General features: G+C 45.8%; 1 protein-coding gene across 3 annotated transcripts in view; it reads right to left on the bottom strand.

The window, feature by feature from the left end:
• Nucleotides 1-4,179: 4,179 nt before the first annotated feature.
• Nucleotides 4,180-18,790, bottom strand: part of LOC125379318 (p53-induced death domain-containing protein 1-like) — a 74,272-nt gene continuing 59,661 nt past the window's right edge. For 2 of the 3 annotated variants that reach the window (XM_048395615.1, XM_048395614.1), the window contains exons 2-5: nucleotides 12,354-12,467; nucleotides 10,905-11,331; nucleotides 9,212-9,475; nucleotides 4,180-4,517 (exon numbers count right to left, since the gene is read on the bottom strand). In XM_048395615.1, coding sequence (XP_048251572.1) covers nucleotides 4,410-4,517; nucleotides 9,212-9,475; nucleotides 10,905-11,331; nucleotides 12,354-12,463 — 909 coding nt within the window. In that variant the 5' untranslated portion in view covers nucleotides 12,464-12,467 and the 3' untranslated portion in view covers nucleotides 4,180-4,409. Of the gene's footprint in view, nucleotides 4,518-9,211; nucleotides 9,476-10,904; nucleotides 11,332-12,242; nucleotides 12,269-12,353; nucleotides 12,468-18,790 lie in introns of those variants that run through there. The other variant, XM_048395616.1, reaches the window with a different exon arrangement.

Raw genomic sequence — 18,790 nt, 5'->3', positions numbered from 1 at the left:
TTCTAGATGACGGTGTAAGTGTCGTGTGTATGTCGGACACATTTGTTAAATTTTAGATGACAGTGGAAGTGTTGTGTGTGTGTCGGAGACAGTTGAGAACGGAGTTCTAGATGACGGTGTAAGTGTCATGTGTGTGTCGGACGCAGTTGAGAACAGAATTCTAGATGACGGTGTAAGTGTCGTGTGCGTGTCGGACTCAGTTGAGAATGGAATTCTAGATGACGGTGTAAGTGACGTGTGTGTGTCGGACACAGTTCAGGGCGGAATTCTAGATGACGGTGTAAGTGTCATGCGTGTGTCGGACATAGTTCAGGACGGAATTCTGGATGACGGTGTAAGTGTCGTGTGTGTGTCGGACACAGTTCAGGGCGGAATTCTAGATGACGGTGTAAGTGTTGTGTGCGTGTCGGACACAGTTCAGGACGGAATTCTAGATGACGGTGTAAGTGTCATGTGTGTGTCGGACACAGTTCAGGACGGAATTCTGGATGACGGTGTAAGTGTCGTGTGTGTGTCGGACACAGTTCAGGACGGAATTCTGGATGACGGTGTAAGTGTCGTGTGCGTGTCGGACACAGTTCAGGACGGAATTCTAGATGACGGTGTAAGTGTCGTGTGTATGTCGGACACATTTGTTAAATTTTAGATGACGGTGGAAGTGTTGTGTGTGTGTCGGAGACAGTTGAGAACGGAGTTCTAGATGACGGTGTAAGTGTCGTGTGCGTGTCGGACTCAGTTGAGAATGGAATTCTAGATGACGGTGTAAGTGTCTTGTGTGTGTCGGACGCAGTTGAGAACGGAATTCTAGATGACGGTGCAAGTGTTGTGTGCGTGTCGGACACAGTTGAAAACGGAATTCTAGATGACGGTGTAAGTGTTGTGTGTGTGTCGGACACAGTTGAGAACGGAATTCTAGATGACGGTGTAAGTGTCTTGTGTGTGTCGGACACAGTTGAGAACGGAATTCTAGATGACGGTGTAAGTGTTGTGTGTGTGTCGGACACAGTTGAGAACGGAATTCTAGATGACGATGTAAGTGTCGTGTGTGTGTCGGACGCAGTTAAGAATGGAATTCTAGATGACAGTGTAAGTGTCGTGTGTGTGTCGGACGCAGTTGAGAACGGAGTCTAGATGACGGTGTAAGTGTCGTGTGTGTGTCGGACGCAGTTGAGAACGGAATTCTAGATGACGGTGTAAGTGTCATGTGTGTGTGGGACGCAGTTGAGAACGGAATTCTAGATGACGATGTAAGTGTCTTGTGTGTGTCGGACACACTTGAGAACGCAATTCTAGATGACGGTGTAAGTGTCGTGTGTGTGTCGGACACACTTCAGGACGGAAGATGATGGTGTAAGTGTCGTGTGTGTGTCGGACGCAGTTGAGAACGGAATTCTAGATGATGGTGTAAGTCTTGTGTGTGTGTTAGACACAGTTGAGAACGGAATTCTAGATGATGGTGTAAGTGTCTTGTGTGTGTCGGACGCAGTTGAGAATGGAATTCTAGATGACGGTGTAAGTGTTGTGTGTGTGTCGGACGCAGTTGAGAACGGAATTCTAGATGACGATGTAAGTGTCGTGTGTGTGTCGGATGCATTTAAGAACTGAATTCTAGATGACGGTGTAAGTGTTGTGTGTGTGTCGGACGCAGTTAAGAACGGAATTCTAGATGACGGTGTAAGTGTCGTGTGCATGTCGGTCACAGTTCAGGACGGAATTTTAGATGACGGTGTAAGTGTCGTGTGTGTGTCGGACGCAGTTGAGAAAGGAATTCTAGATGACGGTGTAAGTGTCGTGTGTGTGTCGGACACAGTTCAGGACGGAATTGTAGATGCGATGTAAGTGTCGTGTGTGTGTCGGACACAGTGGAGAACGGAATTCTAGATGACGGTTTAAGTGTCGTGTGTGTGTCGGACGCAGTTGAGAACGGAATTCTAGATGACGGTGTAAGTGTTGTGTGTGTGTCGGACGCAGTTGAGAACGGAATTCTAGATGACGGTTTAAGTGTCGTGTGTGTGTTGGACGCAGTTGAGAACGGAATTCTAGATGACGGTGTAAGTGTTGTGTGTGTGTCGGACACAGTTAAGAATGGAATTCTAGATGACGGTGTAAGTGTTGTGTGTGTGTCGGACACAGTTCAGGGCGGAAATCTAGACGACGGTGTAAGTGTCATGTGTGTGTCAGACACAGTTTAGGACGGAATTCTAGATGAAGGTATAAGTGTTGTGTGTGTGTGTCGGACACAGTTCAGGGCGGAATTCTAGATGACGGTGTAAGTGTCTTGTGTGTGTGTCGGACACAGTTCAGGGCGGAATTCTAGATGACGGTGTAAGTGTCGTGTGTGTGTCGGACACAGTATAGGACGGAATTCTAGATGACGGTGTAAGTGTTGTGTGTGTGTCGGACATAGTTTAGGACGGAATTTTAGATGACGATGTAAGTGTTGTGTGTGTGTCGGACATAGTTTAGGACGGAATTCTAGATGACGGTGTAAGTGTTGTGTGTGTGTCGGACATAGTTTAGGACGGAATTCTAGATGACGGTGTTAGTGTTGTGTGTGTGTCGGACATAGTTTAGGACGGAATTCTAGATGACGATGTAAGTGTTGTGTGTGTGTCGGACGCAGTTCAGGACGGAATTCTAGATGACGGTGTAAGTGTTGTGTGTGTGTCGGACATAGTTTAGGATGGAATTCTAGATGACGGTGTAAGTGTTGTGTGTGTGTCTGACATAGTTTAGGACGGAATTCTAGATGACGGTGTAAGTGTTGTGTGTGTGTCGGACACAGTTCAGGACGGAATTCTAGATGACGGTGTAAGTGTTGTGTGTGTGTCGGACATAGTTTAGGACGGAATTCTAGATGACGGTGTAAGTGTCTTGTGTGTGTGTCGGACACAGTTCAGGACGGAATTCTAGATGACGGTGTAAGTGTCGTGTGTGTGTCGGACACAGTTCAGGGCGGAATTCTAGATGAAGGTGTAAGTGTCGTGTGTGTGTCGGACACAGTTCAGGGCGGAATTCTAGATGACGATGTAAGTGTTGTGTGTTTGTCGGACGCAGTTGAGGACGGAATTCTAGATGACGATGTAAGTGTTGTGTGTTTGTCGGACACACTTCAGGGCGGGTGTCTTGGTGTATCGGGGATGTAGTCGACGTGTACATGTGTGTATGTTTACACCAATGGTTGTTTTGTCGGAATGAGTCTTCGATTTAAGCGTTGGTGTTTCATCAGGAACGGTAATATAATCTTATGTAATAAACTTTAGACATTCATGTCAATGTTCCAGCTTGTATCAGTGCCCGTCAGTTTATAATACGTATAGACACACCACCGTAATCCTGTAACACTACGACTACACAAAGACAGTATTCATACAGCTGGATAACACGAATATTACGTCTCCGATCCATGCAAATAAAGTTATATTCAAAGGAAATACTGATATATGATATGTTGGTAATATAAATACAGGCAGGATCAGAGAGTAACCCTGACTACACATCTACAATCAATCAATGCCACCAATAGCATTTCACATTAGCAGTCGCCAACACAATGGATTTTGAGTAGCATTAGGTATGTTGCTAATAATTTAGTCCTACAAAAGTTTCGTACAGCGTTCGTCCCTGTTACTCTGTACAGTGTGGTGGCTGTACGCAACATCCTGACTGTCTTTACGCTTAATGTTTGGAATAATTGGCGGGCTCGTTTTGTATGTAAATTGACATAATATACTCCGTGTTATGCAACTGCATGTGCATTCGGAGACACATCCATCCATTTGGATTTAATGCTTTTATAAATAATTGGTGGTATTAATGTGTTAGAGCCACATTTACGAAAGAGTGATACTGAACACACAAAAAAAGGGATCATATATATTTTGGGTGATACTGTTTGTTCCGTAAATGTGTGCTGACCCTAAGTTTTGGCTCAGAATATACTGAAGGGCGTATATCACAAGGTCGTTATTGCGGGACAGGTTAGTGGGAATAACCTAAACAGTTACAAGGCACCTGGACATAGAATATTGCTTCATTCGTCAATATCAACCTGTAATCTCTACTTTATAATGTTGTACACTACATCAATGACGTTAGATAATACCAGGCTTCATACAGGAGGTTGACTGTCTGAACGTGGAGCTACGTCGGTACGGGGTAAATGTATGTATTGAAAGTGCTGACCACCAGGTGTCCTAAACAGGATCCGGTGTCCTAAACAGGATCCGGTGATTCTGTTGACATACAGTCTGTGGAACTATAAGCAAAATATAAATAAGAGTATATGTGTAGCTTGTCACAATGGTGTCAATTATATCATCTTCCAGTCCCGCATGAATAAATGGTGCTGTGATTGGTTCTTCCGAGTGCGTGGGCGTTGTTATGTATGACGTCACGGAGCCGACCAATCAGCGGCTTCCAATCTGTTGTTCCCGGTACTCCCTCTGGCGGGTGCGGATCTGTTCTGACAGGTCCTCCCTTCCGCTCTTGATCAACGCCGTTGACAATATGGCCACCTGTTGAGGGTTACAGTGTGAGTTCGTGATATTGTGTCAAAACGACCGGAGGTAATTGAGTGTTGTTCAAGAAGCTTATGTCTGAATACAGGAACAACTGTTCACGCTACCGTGACACTGTCACGTAATCAGTCACGTCCTACACAGGGGTCAAGGTTCAAGGTCCACGTTATTGTGACACTGTCATGCAATCAGTCACGTCCTACACACGGATCAAGGTCTACGTTATTGTGACACTGTCACGTAGTCAGTCACGTCCTACACACGGATCAAGGTCCACGTTATTGTGACACTGTCACGTAATCAGTCACGTCCTACACAGGGGTCAAGGTTCAAGGTCTACGTTATTGTGACACTGTCATGCAATCAGTCACGTCATACACACGGATCAAGGTCTACGTTACCGTGACACTGTCATGCAACCAGTCACGCCCTACACACGGATCAAGGTCCACGTTATTGTGACACTGTCATGCAATCAGTCACGTCATACACACGGACCAAGGTCCACGTTATTGTGACACTGTCATGCAATCAGTCACGTCATACACACGGATCAAGGTCCACGTTACCGTGACACTGTCATGCAACCAGTCACGTCCTATACACGGATCGAGGTCCACGTTATTGTGACACTGTCACGTAATCAGTCACGTCCTACACACGGATCAAGGTCCACGTTATTGTGACACTGTCATGCAATCAGTCACGTCATACACACGGATCAAGGTCCACGTTATTGTGACACTGTCACGTAATCGGTCACGTCCTACACAGGGGTCAAGGTTCAAGGTCCACGTTATTGTGACACTGTCACGTAATCGGTCACGTCCTACACAGGGGTCAAGGTTCAAGGTCCACGTTATTGTGACACTGTCATGCAATCAGTCACGTCATACACACGGATCAAGGTCTACGTTACCGTGACACTGTCATGCAATCAGTCACGCCCTACACACGGATCAAGGTCCACGTTATTGTGACACTGTCATGCAATCAGTCACGTCATACACACGGACCAAGGTCCACGTTATTGTGACACTGTCATGCAATCAGTCACGTCATACACACGGATCAAGGTCCACGTTACCGTGACACTGTCATGCAACCAGTCACGTCCTATACACGGATCAAGGTCCACGTTATTGTGACACTGTCACGTAATCAGTCACGTCATACACACGGATCAAGGTCCACGTTATTGTGACACTGTCATGCAATCAGTCACGTCATACACACGGATCAAGGTCCACGTTATTGTGACACTGTCATGCAATCAGTCACGCCCTACACACGGATCAAGGTCCACGTTATTGTGACACTGTCATACAAGCAGTCACGTCATACACACGGATAAAGGTCCACGTTACCGTGACACTGTCATGCGATCAGTCACGTCATACACACGGATCAAGGTCCACGTTATTGTGACACTGTCATGCGATCAGTCACGTCATACACACGGACCAACGTCCACGTTATTGTGACACTGTCATGCAATCAGTCACGTCATACACACGGATCAAGGTCCACGTTATTGTGACACTGTCATGCAATCAGTCACGTCACACAGCCGGACCAAGGTCCACGTTACCGTGACACTGTCATGCAATCAGTCACGTCATACACACGGATCAAGGTCCACGTTATTGTGACACTGTCATGCGATCAGTCACGCCCTACACACGGATCAAGGTCTACGTTATTGTAACACTGTCATGCAATCAGTCACGTTATACACACGGACCAAGGTCTACGTTACCGTGACACTGTCATGCAATCTGTCACGTCATACACACGGATCAAGGTCTACGTTACCGTGACACTGTCATGCAATCAGTCACGTCATACACACGGATCAAGGTCTAGGTTATTGTGACACTGTCACGTAGTCAGTCACGTCACACAGCCGGACCAAGGTCCACGTTACCGTGACACTGTCATGCAATCAGTCACGTCATACACACGGACCAAGGTCTACGTTACCGTGACACTGTCATGCAATCAGTCACGTCATACACACGGATCAAGGTCCACGTTACCGTGACACTGTCATGCAATCAGTCACGTCATACACACGGGACAAGGTCTACGTTATTGTGACACTGTCATGCGATCAGTCACGTCATACAGCCGGACCAAGGTCCACGTTATTGTGACACTGTCGGGCAATCAGTCACGTCACACAGCCGGATCAAGGTCTACGTTATTGTGACACTGTCATGCGATCAGTCACGTCACACAGCCGGACCAAGGTCCACGTTATTGTGACACTGTAATGCAATCAGTCACGTCATACAGCCGCACCAAGGTCTAGGTTATTTTGACACTGTCATGCAATCAGTCACGTCATACACACGGACCAAGGTCCACGTTATTATGACACTGTCATGCAATCAGTCACGTCATACACACGGATCAAGGTCCACGTTATTGTGACACTGTCATGCAATCAGTCACGTCATACACACGGATCAAGGTCCACGTTATTGTGACACTGTCATGCAATCAGTCACGTCATACACACGGATCAAGGTCTACGTTATTGTAACACTGTCATGCAATCAGTCACGTCATACACACGGATCAAGGTCCACGTTATTGTGACACTGTCATGCAATCAGTCACGTCATACACACGGATCAAGGTCTACGTTACCGTGACACTGTCATGCAATCAGTCACGTCCTACACACGGATCAAGGTCCACGTTACCGTGACACTGTCATGCAATGAGTCACGTCATACACACGGATCAAGGTCTACGTTACCGTGACACTGTCATGCAATCAGTCACGTCGTACAGCCGGACCAAGGTCTAGGTTATTGTGACACTGTCATGCGATCAGTCACGTCACACAGCCGGACCAAGGTCAACGTTACCGTGACACTGTCATGCAATCAGTCACGTCACACAGCCGGACCAAGGTCCACGTTATTGTGACACTGTCATGCAATCAGTCACGTCACACAGCCGGACCAAGGTCCACGTTACCGTGACACTTCCATGCAATCAGTCACGTCACACAGCCGGACCAAGGTCCACGTTATTGTGACACTGTAATGCAATCAGTCACGTCACACAGCCGGACCAAGGTCCACGTTACCGTGACACTGTCATGCAATCAGTCACGTCACACAGCCGGACCAAGGTCTACGTTATTGTGACACTGTCATGCAATCAGTCACGTCACACAGCCGGACCAAGGTCCCCGTTACCGTGACACTTCCATGCAATCAGTCACGTCACACAGCCGGACCAAGGTCCACGTTATTGTGACACTGTCATGCAATCAGTCACGTCACACAGCCGGACCAAGGTCCACGTTACCGTGACACTGTCATGCAATCAGTCACGTCACACAGACGGACCAAGGTCCACGTTATTGTGACACTGTCATGCAATCAGTCACGTCACACAGCCGGACCAAGGTCCACATTACCGTGACACTTCCATGCAATCAGTCACGTCACACAGCCGGACCAAGGTCTACGTTATTGTGACACTGTCATGCAATGAGTCACGTCACACAGCCGGACCAAGGTCCACGTTACCGTGACACTGTCATGCAATCAGTCACGTCATACAGCCGGACCAGGGTCCCCGTTACCGTGACACTGCAATGCAATCAGTCAAGTCACATAGCCGGACCAAGGTCCACGTTACCGTGACACTGTCATGCAATCAGTCACATCACACAGCCGGACCAAGGTCTAGGTTATTGTGACACTGTCATGCGATCAGTCACGTCACACAGCCGGACCAAGGTCTACGTTAATGTGACACTGTCATGCGATCAGTCACGTCACACAGCCGGACCAAGGTCAACGTTACCGTGACACTGTCATGCAATCAGTCACGTCACACAGCCGGACCAAGGTCAACGTTATTGTGACACTGTCATGCAATCAGTCACGTCACACAGCCGGACCAAGGTCAACGTTACCGTGACACTGTCATGCAATCAGTCACGTCACACAGCCGGACCAAGGTCTACGTTACCGTGACACTGCCATGCAATCAGTCACGTCGTACAGCCGGACCAAGGTCTAGGTTATTGTGACACTGTCATGCGATCAGTCACGTCACACAGCCGGACCAAGGTCAACGTTACCGTGACATTGTCATGCAATCAGTCACGTCACACAGCCGGACCAAGGTCTACGTTACCGTGACACTGCCATGCAATCAGTCACGTCACACAGCCGGACCAAGGTCTAGGTTATTGTGACACTGTCATGCGATCAGTCACGTCACACAGCCGGACCAAGGTCTACGTTAATGTGACACTGTCATGCGATCAGTCACGTCACACAGCCGGATCAAGGTCCACGTTACCGTGACACTGTCATGCGATCAGTCACGTCACACAGCCGGACCAAGGTCCACGTTATTGTGACACTGTCATGCAATCAGTCACGTCACACAGCCGGTCCAAGGTCCACGTTACCGTGACACTGTCATGCAATCAGTCACGTCACACAGCCGGACCAAGGTCCACGTTACCCTCACACCACGTTATGCAATCTGTCACGTAATACATTTAAATATTCATACATAGTTTGGCTCTCCTAGAAGTGACACACTATGCTATGTATACACTATTGCCCAAAGCGGTGTTCAACTCAACTCCCCATCGCCTCTAACATCGTTTACTTAATTTATCTCCTGACCACAAATCCGATTTAGCTCACCTTGTCACTCGACTTTGGCGCTCTCTTCAGCCACGTCATCAGCATGTCGAACTTGGCGTCCGCGTCCGACCTCTCCCCGAGCTGCATGTGGCGCAGTATTGCCTGGATCCGCACGCGCTGCACGTTCAGATAGTGCGCCACCTTCCGCCACTCCTCGCCCAACTCTGCCGCCAGGCTGTGCATGTAGTCCTCGTTCACTGGGTCACGTGTGTTGTGGATTGTGATTGGAGCTTTGACTGGCACTGGACACGGCTCAATGTGGTACTGAAACGTTACAGTTGAGTTTAGTTGATGTCATTACCATGGTGTTTTACGGAACTCGTCACGTGTTCGTGCTCCTGTACAAATCAATGGTCACGGAGAAATGTCGGGGGCACGGGTGGCCCAGTCGTCCCAGGCACCGCAATTCGCTGTGCAGAATGTTTTCCCTTTGGCACGTCAGAATCCCATGATAGTGGGTTCAAATCCCGGTTCGACGCGATTATGTTTCTAGGTTTGTCAGCACCACACCCGTGCTCGTGGGTTTCACTTAACTGTCTAAGGCCTTCCTCCTACATTAAGCTGACGCGCTGAGACAAAACTGAAATAGTGTTCTAAGCGGCGCTAAACCCACCTCACTCCCTACTGAGAATTGTCATTTTTTTGTAAGAACTCGTAATATATTGATGAAAGGACAAAAGTGACAATACGAATAAAGTAAAGTGCTTATTTCCTAATACCATTTGATTGTTGAAGTTTGAGTGAGGTGATGTTTCGAGGTAATGTGAGTAACTTAAGTTTCACACCGCTTGAGAAATGATTTACTACTTTAAATAGTATTTAATTTCTATCACGTCAGCTTGATGTGGGAGTAAAGGGCAAAGTGATGTAGTTCAGTGGCTTGTACCGTGGCAAACACGCGTGTATGGTGGTTAGGGAACATGTACATTGGGACTATGGCATTTGAAACACGATCAGCGGATCCAGGCATGGCTAAGGGAGGTAACTGTACAGTGCCACTGACGCTGGTGCCTTATCTTGCTATCTCTTATTAACCAATCTATTTACCAAAAATATTCAAATTAATAACCTGATCTTCGTCTGAGGCATCCAAAAAAAAGCTGTGCAGAGTTACGTCCCTTGGACACGCGAACACCAATGATTGTGGGTTTGTCTCCCGGTAAGGAGAGATGGAATTGGGTTTAACGTCGCGTCCAAGATTATTGCACGTGTGTGTGTTTGTGTGGCTGCTTGTACTAGTCCGGACCGATGCCGATTTATAGTGCTAGCTCACTGAGATACCATGCCACAGTTTAACATGAATACCCCACTAATGGTTCCGAGTCGACCAGTCCTTGTTTTAGCCCCTTAATCCCGAGCGCCAGACAGGGTAACAACAAGTACCATCTTTTAACGTCTTTTGGTATGACGCGGCCTGGGATCGAACCCCGGACCTTCTGCTCTCCGGGCGGACGCTCTACCACTAGACCACGGAGGCGGTCTGTCTCCGGGTAAGCCACAGTAATGTTTCATACCCGTTATTTGTGTTTTTACTTAAGTGGCAAAAGATGTGAAATACTGGAATACTGTTAAAAGGGGCGTGAATGCTATCTCACTCACTCAGTCATCGTGACATTTTGGAGAATTAATGAAAGTATAAATCCTATCGCACATTCCTTTCTTGCACTTCACAATCACTTCACAAAATGTTCACCTTCGGAATGCTTATCAGCAGCTCGCACAGCAGATCCCTCTTCACTTCCGGTCCCTGTTTCGCTTCGTCGTCAGAAACCTTCCGCGTGATGGACCGGACTTCCGCCGGAACAACCGTGTACTTCCGGTACACCTGCACTACGCCCCTATACACGGGGAAGTTCTTCTGAAGGTACTTGTCCACCTCCGTCAGTGTGAACTGCACGTGTGACGACACATTGGAGTTAAACTGGACCTCGAGAGGTCGGTCGTCGCTGGAGGTGATGTTGCCGCGAAATGTGACCTCGACGGTGTCGCCCTCAGAGATGCTGAGGACTTGGCTGGCACTCGGTCCCTCCCCGAACCCCTCGTCGCCCAGCTTGGTCAACAGTTTGTCCACTTTATTGACAGGGGTCACGTGCAGCACGGCGTCAAAGGCGTCCTCTGATCTGCAGGCGAAAATTCATATTTGAATCACACGTAACATTACAAAACATCTGACTTTATACAACAGACGAAATGACGTCTGACCAGGTCTTCTGATCTCTGCATTGCCTGCAATGTGGAAGGTGTGTGACATTCACACTTCAGAAATAGAAGGAAGGGATACAGGATCATAAAGGAACATGATATACGGGAGACATACAACCTCGACCATATTAGCTTGACAAAGATAGATATTAAACCACAAGCCATAAGCTGGAACAGGCGTAGTGTAGCCTAATGGTTAAAGCGTTCGCTGTCACGCCGTAAACATGGGTTCGATTCCCAACATTGGTATTATGTGTGAAACCCATTTTTTTCTTAAACAGCATGATAATACTGAAATATTGTTAAAGCGGCGTAAAACCATACTTTCTCACTCAGTCATAAGCTGGAATGAATACTATACCACTCAGATTAAGTTAAATAACACCCAAATTGCACATTTGACCATAGTTAATCTATCATGCCATAGTAACATGCCCTAGTTCTTTAATATATTTTTGAAGTACATATCGTTTGCAAGAACGTCTGAATTCGGTGTTTATTAAGGGACGCACTAATCGGTATTGAGACGAGGGTCTGGGCGATGGCGGAGGTGCTTAGGCTGGCTAGGAAGTTTGTTCAGAGCCAGGTATTTTTTTACCGGTTTTACTGATTAAAAAAAAGCGTCTAAACTTTTTAGGAAGGATGAGCCTATGTTGTTTACAAGACCCAGGATGTCCAGTTAAAAAAATATTTTGGTGGTAGAGTCTGAGGACAAAACAAAACTGTTTCAAAACAATCCCAGACCCTCCTCCTCCCCATTCACACATCCCCTCCCTCCCAGTCCCCCTCTTGTCGGGGGGTGTTTAAGCGAGATCACGCCAGACAATACCTTTGTTTCATCACGATCTGGACATATCTCTTCCTCCCCATTCACACATCCCCTCCCTCCCAGTCCCCCTCTTGTCGGGCGGTGTTTAAGCGAGATCACGCCAGACAATACCTTTGTTTCATCACGATCTGGACATATCTCTTTGAGAGATAGTCGTGGAGTCCTGTTTCTATGGAAACAGCCATCTCATCCACAATATTGGCTCTGGTCCGGATCACCATGAACCTTTAAACAGGAGAAAATAAATGTCACAAATATTATCCGATATCCATACAATGAGCTCGCGTTGTACTAGTGAGTGAGTGAGTGAGTTGGGTTTAACGCCGCTTTTAACATTATTCCAGTCATATCACGGCGTGTCAGCTTAATGTGGGAGGAAAGCCCGAAGTGTTGCAGGCCTTAGACGTTTACCACTTCGGTGAAACCCACGAGCACGGGCATGGTGCTGACAAACTTAGAAACATAATCGGGGCGAACCGGGATTCGAACCCACAATCATAGGTTTCTGGCGTGCCCAAGGGACGCAACTCTGCACAGCGAATCGCGGCGCCTTAGACGACTTGGCCATCCGTGCCCCCCCCCCCCCCCCCCACCCCACCCACCCCACCCCCCCGCGTTGTTCTAAACCGCGTCTGTTCATGCCGGTTTGTTATGGAGCATACAGTAGAAATGTTCCTCAAGCCCCGACACGTCATCAACGTAATGCTACTCAATGAATATGAGATCATGTACTCTCAGGGGCGGTAGGGTAGCCTTGTAGTTAAAGCGTTCGCTCGTCATCCTGAAACCCGGGTTCGATTCCTGACATGGGTACAATGTGTGAAGCCCATTTCTGGAGTCCCCGCCGTGATATTGCTCGAATATTGCTAAAAGCGGCATAAAACCATACTCACTCAGTGAGTCTGGAGTCTGATCACATATGTTCTTGCTGTTACAACGCCTTTACCACGATCGTTATAACGTCCACTTGGCTACAACGTCCTGCTGCCGGTTCGAACGCCAAGCGATCGGGGGTGAGGCTGGTCTGAGGTGACGCAATTCTTTAATCAAGCAGCAACCGTGCCAGGATCCACTGATGGAGTTCGAATCCCAAAGCTATCCTGGTTTATGTGCTTGGTTTATAACCATCTTTCACGCGTTTGTGAATTTATCTCAAGTGCTAACCCTCTATGACCTGCATCAATGTGAGTGCTGACCCTCTATGACCTGCATCAATGTGAGTGCTGACCCTCTATGACCTGCATCAATGAGAGTGCTAACCCTCTATGACCTGCATCAATGTGAGTGCTGACCCTCTATGACCTGCATCAATGTGAGTGCTGACCCTCTATGACCTGCATCAATGTGAGTGCCGACCCTCTATGACCTGCATCAATGTGAGTGCCGACCCTCTATGACCTGCATCAATGTGAGTGCTGACCCTCTATGACCTGCATCAATGTGAGTGCTGACCCTCTATGACCTGCATCAATGTGAGTGCTGACCCTCTATGACCTGCATCAATGTGAGTGCCGACCCTCTATGACCTGCATCAATGTGAGTGCCGACCCTCTATGACCTGCATCAATGTGAGTGCCGACCCTCTATGACCTGCATCAATGTGAGTGCTGACCCTCTATGACCTGCATCAATGTGAGTGCTGACCCTCTATGAACAACAGTCACATCCATGTCGGATACAACAGTCAATATCTCACATTACAGCCACATACAACAGTCACATCTATACACAATACAACAGTCACATCCATGTCGGATACAACAGTCAATATCTCACATTACAGCCACATACAACAGTGACATCTGTACACAATACAACAGTCACATCCATGTCGGATACAACGGTCAATATCTCACATTACAGCCACATACAACAGTGACATCTGTACACAATACAACAGTCACATCCATGTCGGATACAACAGTCAATATCTCACATTACAGCCACATACAACAGTGACATCTGTACACAATACAACAGTCACATCCATGTCGGATACAACAGTCAATATCTCACATTACAGCCACATACAACAGTGACATCTGTACACAATACAACAGTCACATCCATGTCGGATACAACAGTCAATATCTCACATTACAGCCACATACAACAGTGACATCTGTACACAATACAACAGTCACATCCATGTCGGATACAACAGTCAATATCTCACATTACAGCCACATACAACAGTCACATCTGTACACAATACAACAGTCACATCCATGTCGGATACAACAGTCAATATCTCACATTACAGCCACATACAACAGTCACATCTGTACACAATACAACAGTCACATCCATGTCGGATACAACAGTCAATATCTCACATTACAGCCACATACAACAGCCACATCTGTACACAATACAACAGTCACATCCGTGTCGGATACAACAGTCAATATCTCACATTACAGCCACATACAACAGTCACATCTGTACACAATAGAACAGTCACATCCATGTCGGATACAACAGTCAATATCTCACATTACAGCCACATACAACAGACACATCTGTACACAATACAACAGTCACATCCATGTCGGATACAACAGTCAATATCTCACATTACAGCCACATACAACAGACACATCTGTACACAATACAACAGTCACATCCATGTCGGATACAACAGTCAATATCTCACATTACAGCCACATACAACAGACACATCTGTACACAATACAACAGTCACATCCATGTCGGATACAACAGTCAATATCTCACATTACAGCCACATACAACAGACACATCTGTACACAATACAACAGTCACATCCATGTTGGATACAACAGTCAATATCTCACATTACAGCCACATACAACAGTCACATATGTACACAATACAACAGTCACATCCATGTCGGATACAACAGTCAATATCTCACATTACAGCCACATACAACAGACACATCTGTACACAATACAACAGTCACATCCATGTCGGATACAACAGTCAATATCTCACATTACAGCCACATACAACAGACACATCTGTACACAATACAACAGTCACATCCATGTCGGATACAACAGTCAATATCTCACATTACAGCCACATACAACAGTCACATATGTACACAATACAACAGTCACATCCATGTCGGATACAACAGTCAATATCTCACATTACAGCCACATACAACAGTGACATCTGTACACAATACAACAGTCACATCCATGTCGGATACAACAGTCAATATCTCACATTACAGCCACATACAACAGCCACATCTGTACACAATACAACAGTCACATCCATGTCGGATACAACAGTCAATATCTCACATTACAGCCACGTATAACAGTCACATCTGTACACAATACAACAGTCACATCCATGTCGGATACAACAGTCAATATCTCACATTACAGCTACATACAACAGTCACATCTGTACACAATACAACAGTCACATCCATGTCAGATACAACAGTCACATCCATGTCGGATACAACAGTCAATATCTCACATTACAGCTACATACAACAGTCACATCTGTACACAATACAACAGTCACATCCATGTCAGATACAACAGTCACATCCATGTCGGATACAACAGTCAATATCTCACATTACAGCCACATACAACAGACACATCTGTACACAATACAACAGTCACATCCATGTCGGATACAACAGTCAATATCTCACATTACAGCCACATACAACAGACACATCTGTACACAATACAACAGTCACATCCATGTCGGATACAACAGTCAATATCTCACATTACAGCCACATACAACAGCCACATCTGTACACAATACAACAGTCACATCCATGTCGGATACAACAGTCGATATCTCACATTACAGCCACATACAACAGCCACATCTGTACACAATACAACAGTCACATCCATGTCGGATACAACAGTCGATATCTCACATTACAGCCACATACAACAGCCACATCTGTACACAATACAACAGTCACATCCATGTCGGATACAACAGTCAATATCTCACATTACAGCCACGTATAACAGTCACATCTGTACACAATACAACAGTCACATCCATGTCGGATACAACAGTCAATATCTCACATTACAGCCACATACAACAGTCACATATGTACACAATACAACAGTCACATCCATGTCGGATACAACAGTCAATATCTCACATTACAGCCACATATAACAGTCACATCTGTACACAATACAACAGTCACATCCATGTCGGATACAACAGTCAATATCTCACACTACAGCCACGTACAACAGTCACATCTGTACACAATACAACAGTCACATCCATGTCGGATACAACAGTCAATATCTCACATTACAGCCACATACAACAGCCACATCTGTACACAATACAACAGTCACATCCATGTCGGATACAACAGTCAATATCTCACATTACAGCCACATACAACAGTCACATATGTACACAATACAACAGTCACATCCATGTCGGATACAACAGTCAATATCTCACATTACAGCCACATACAACAGTGACATCTGTACACAATACAACAGTCATATCCATGTCGGATACAACAGTCAATATCTCACATTACAGCCACATACAACAGTCACATCTGTACACAATACAACAGTCACATCCATGTCGGATACAACAGTCAATATCTCACATTACAGCCACGTACAACACCCACATCTGTACACAATACAACAGTCACATCCATGTCGGATACAACAGTCAATATCTCACATTACAGCCACGTACAACAGTCACATCCATGTCGGATACATCAGTCAATATCTCACATTACAGCCACGTACAACAGTCACATCTGTACACAATACAACAGTCACATCCATGTCGGATACAACAGTCAATATCTCACATTACAGCCACATACAACAGTCACATCTGTACACAATACAACAGTCACATCCATGTCGGATACAACAGTCAATATCTCACATTACAGCCACATACAACAGCCACATCTGTACACAATACAGCAGTCAGATCCATGTCGGATACAACAGTCAATATTTCACATTACAGCCACGTACAACAGTCACATATGTACACAATACAACAGTCACATCCATGTCGGATACAACAGTCAATATCTCACATTACAGCCACATACAACAGTCACATCTGTACACAATACAACAGTCACATCCATGTCGGATACAACAGTCAATATCTCACATTACAGCCACGTAGAACAGTCACATCTGTACACAATACAACAGTCACATCCATGTCGGATACAACAGTCAATATCTCACATTACAGCCACATACAACAGTCACATCTGTACACAATACAACAGTCACAGCCATGTCGGATACAACAGTCAATATCTCACATTACAGCCACATACAACAGCCACATCTGTACACAATACAACAGTCACATCTGTACACAATACAACAGTCACATCCATGTCGGATACAACAGTCAATATCTCACATTACAGCCACATACAACAGCCACATCTGTACACAATACAACAGTCACATCCATGTCGGATACAACAGTCAATATCTCACATTACAGCCACGTACAACAGTCACATCCATGTCGGATACAACAGTCAATATCTCACATTACAGCCACATACAACAGCCACATCTGTACACAATACAACAGTCACATCTGTACACAATACAACAGTCACATCCATGTCGGATACAACAGTCAATATCTCACATTACAGCCACATACAACAGCCACATCTGTACACAATACAACAGTCACATCTGTACACAATACAACAGTCACATCCATGTCGGATACAACAGTCAATATCTCACATTACAGCCACATACAACAGCCACATCTGTACACAATACAACAGTCACATCCATGTCGGATACAACAGTCAATATCTCACATTACAGCCACGTACAACAGTCACATATGTACACAATACAACAGTCACATCCATGTCGGATACAACAGTCAATATCTCACATTACAGCCACGTACAACAGTCACATATGTACACAATACAACAGTCACATCCATGTCGGATACAACAGTCAATATCTCACATTACAGCCACATACAACAGTCACATCTGTACACAATACAACAGTCACATCCATGTCGGATACAACAGTCAATATCTCACATTACAGCCACATACAACAGTCACATCTGTACACAATACAACAGTCACATCCATGTCGGATACAACAGTCAATATCTCACATTACAGCCACATACAACAGCCACATCTGTACACAATACAACAGTCACATCCATGTCGGATACAACAGTCAATATCTCACATTACAGCCACGTACAACAGTCACATATGTACACAATACAACAGTCACATCCATGTCGGATACAACAGTCAATATTTCACATTACAGCCACGTACAACAGTCACATATGTACACAATACAACAGTCACATCCATGTCGGATACAACAGTCAATATCTCACATTACAGCCACATACAACAGTCACATATGTACACAATACAACAGTCACATCCATGTCGGATACAACAGTCGATATCTCACATTACAGCCACATACAACAGTCACATCTGTACACAATACAACAGTCACATCCATGTCGGA

This window comes from Haliotis rufescens, unplaced genomic scaffold (genome assembly GCF_023055435.1).
Source record: "Haliotis rufescens isolate VD_foot unplaced genomic scaffold, xgHalRufe1.0.p SCAF_14, whole genome shotgun sequence".
NCBI classification, from domain to species: domain Eukaryota; kingdom Metazoa; phylum Mollusca; class Gastropoda; order Lepetellida; family Haliotidae; genus Haliotis; species Haliotis rufescens.
The sequence above is the reverse complement of the archived record's forward strand: the minus strand, read 5'-3'. Positions and strand labels throughout refer to the sequence as shown.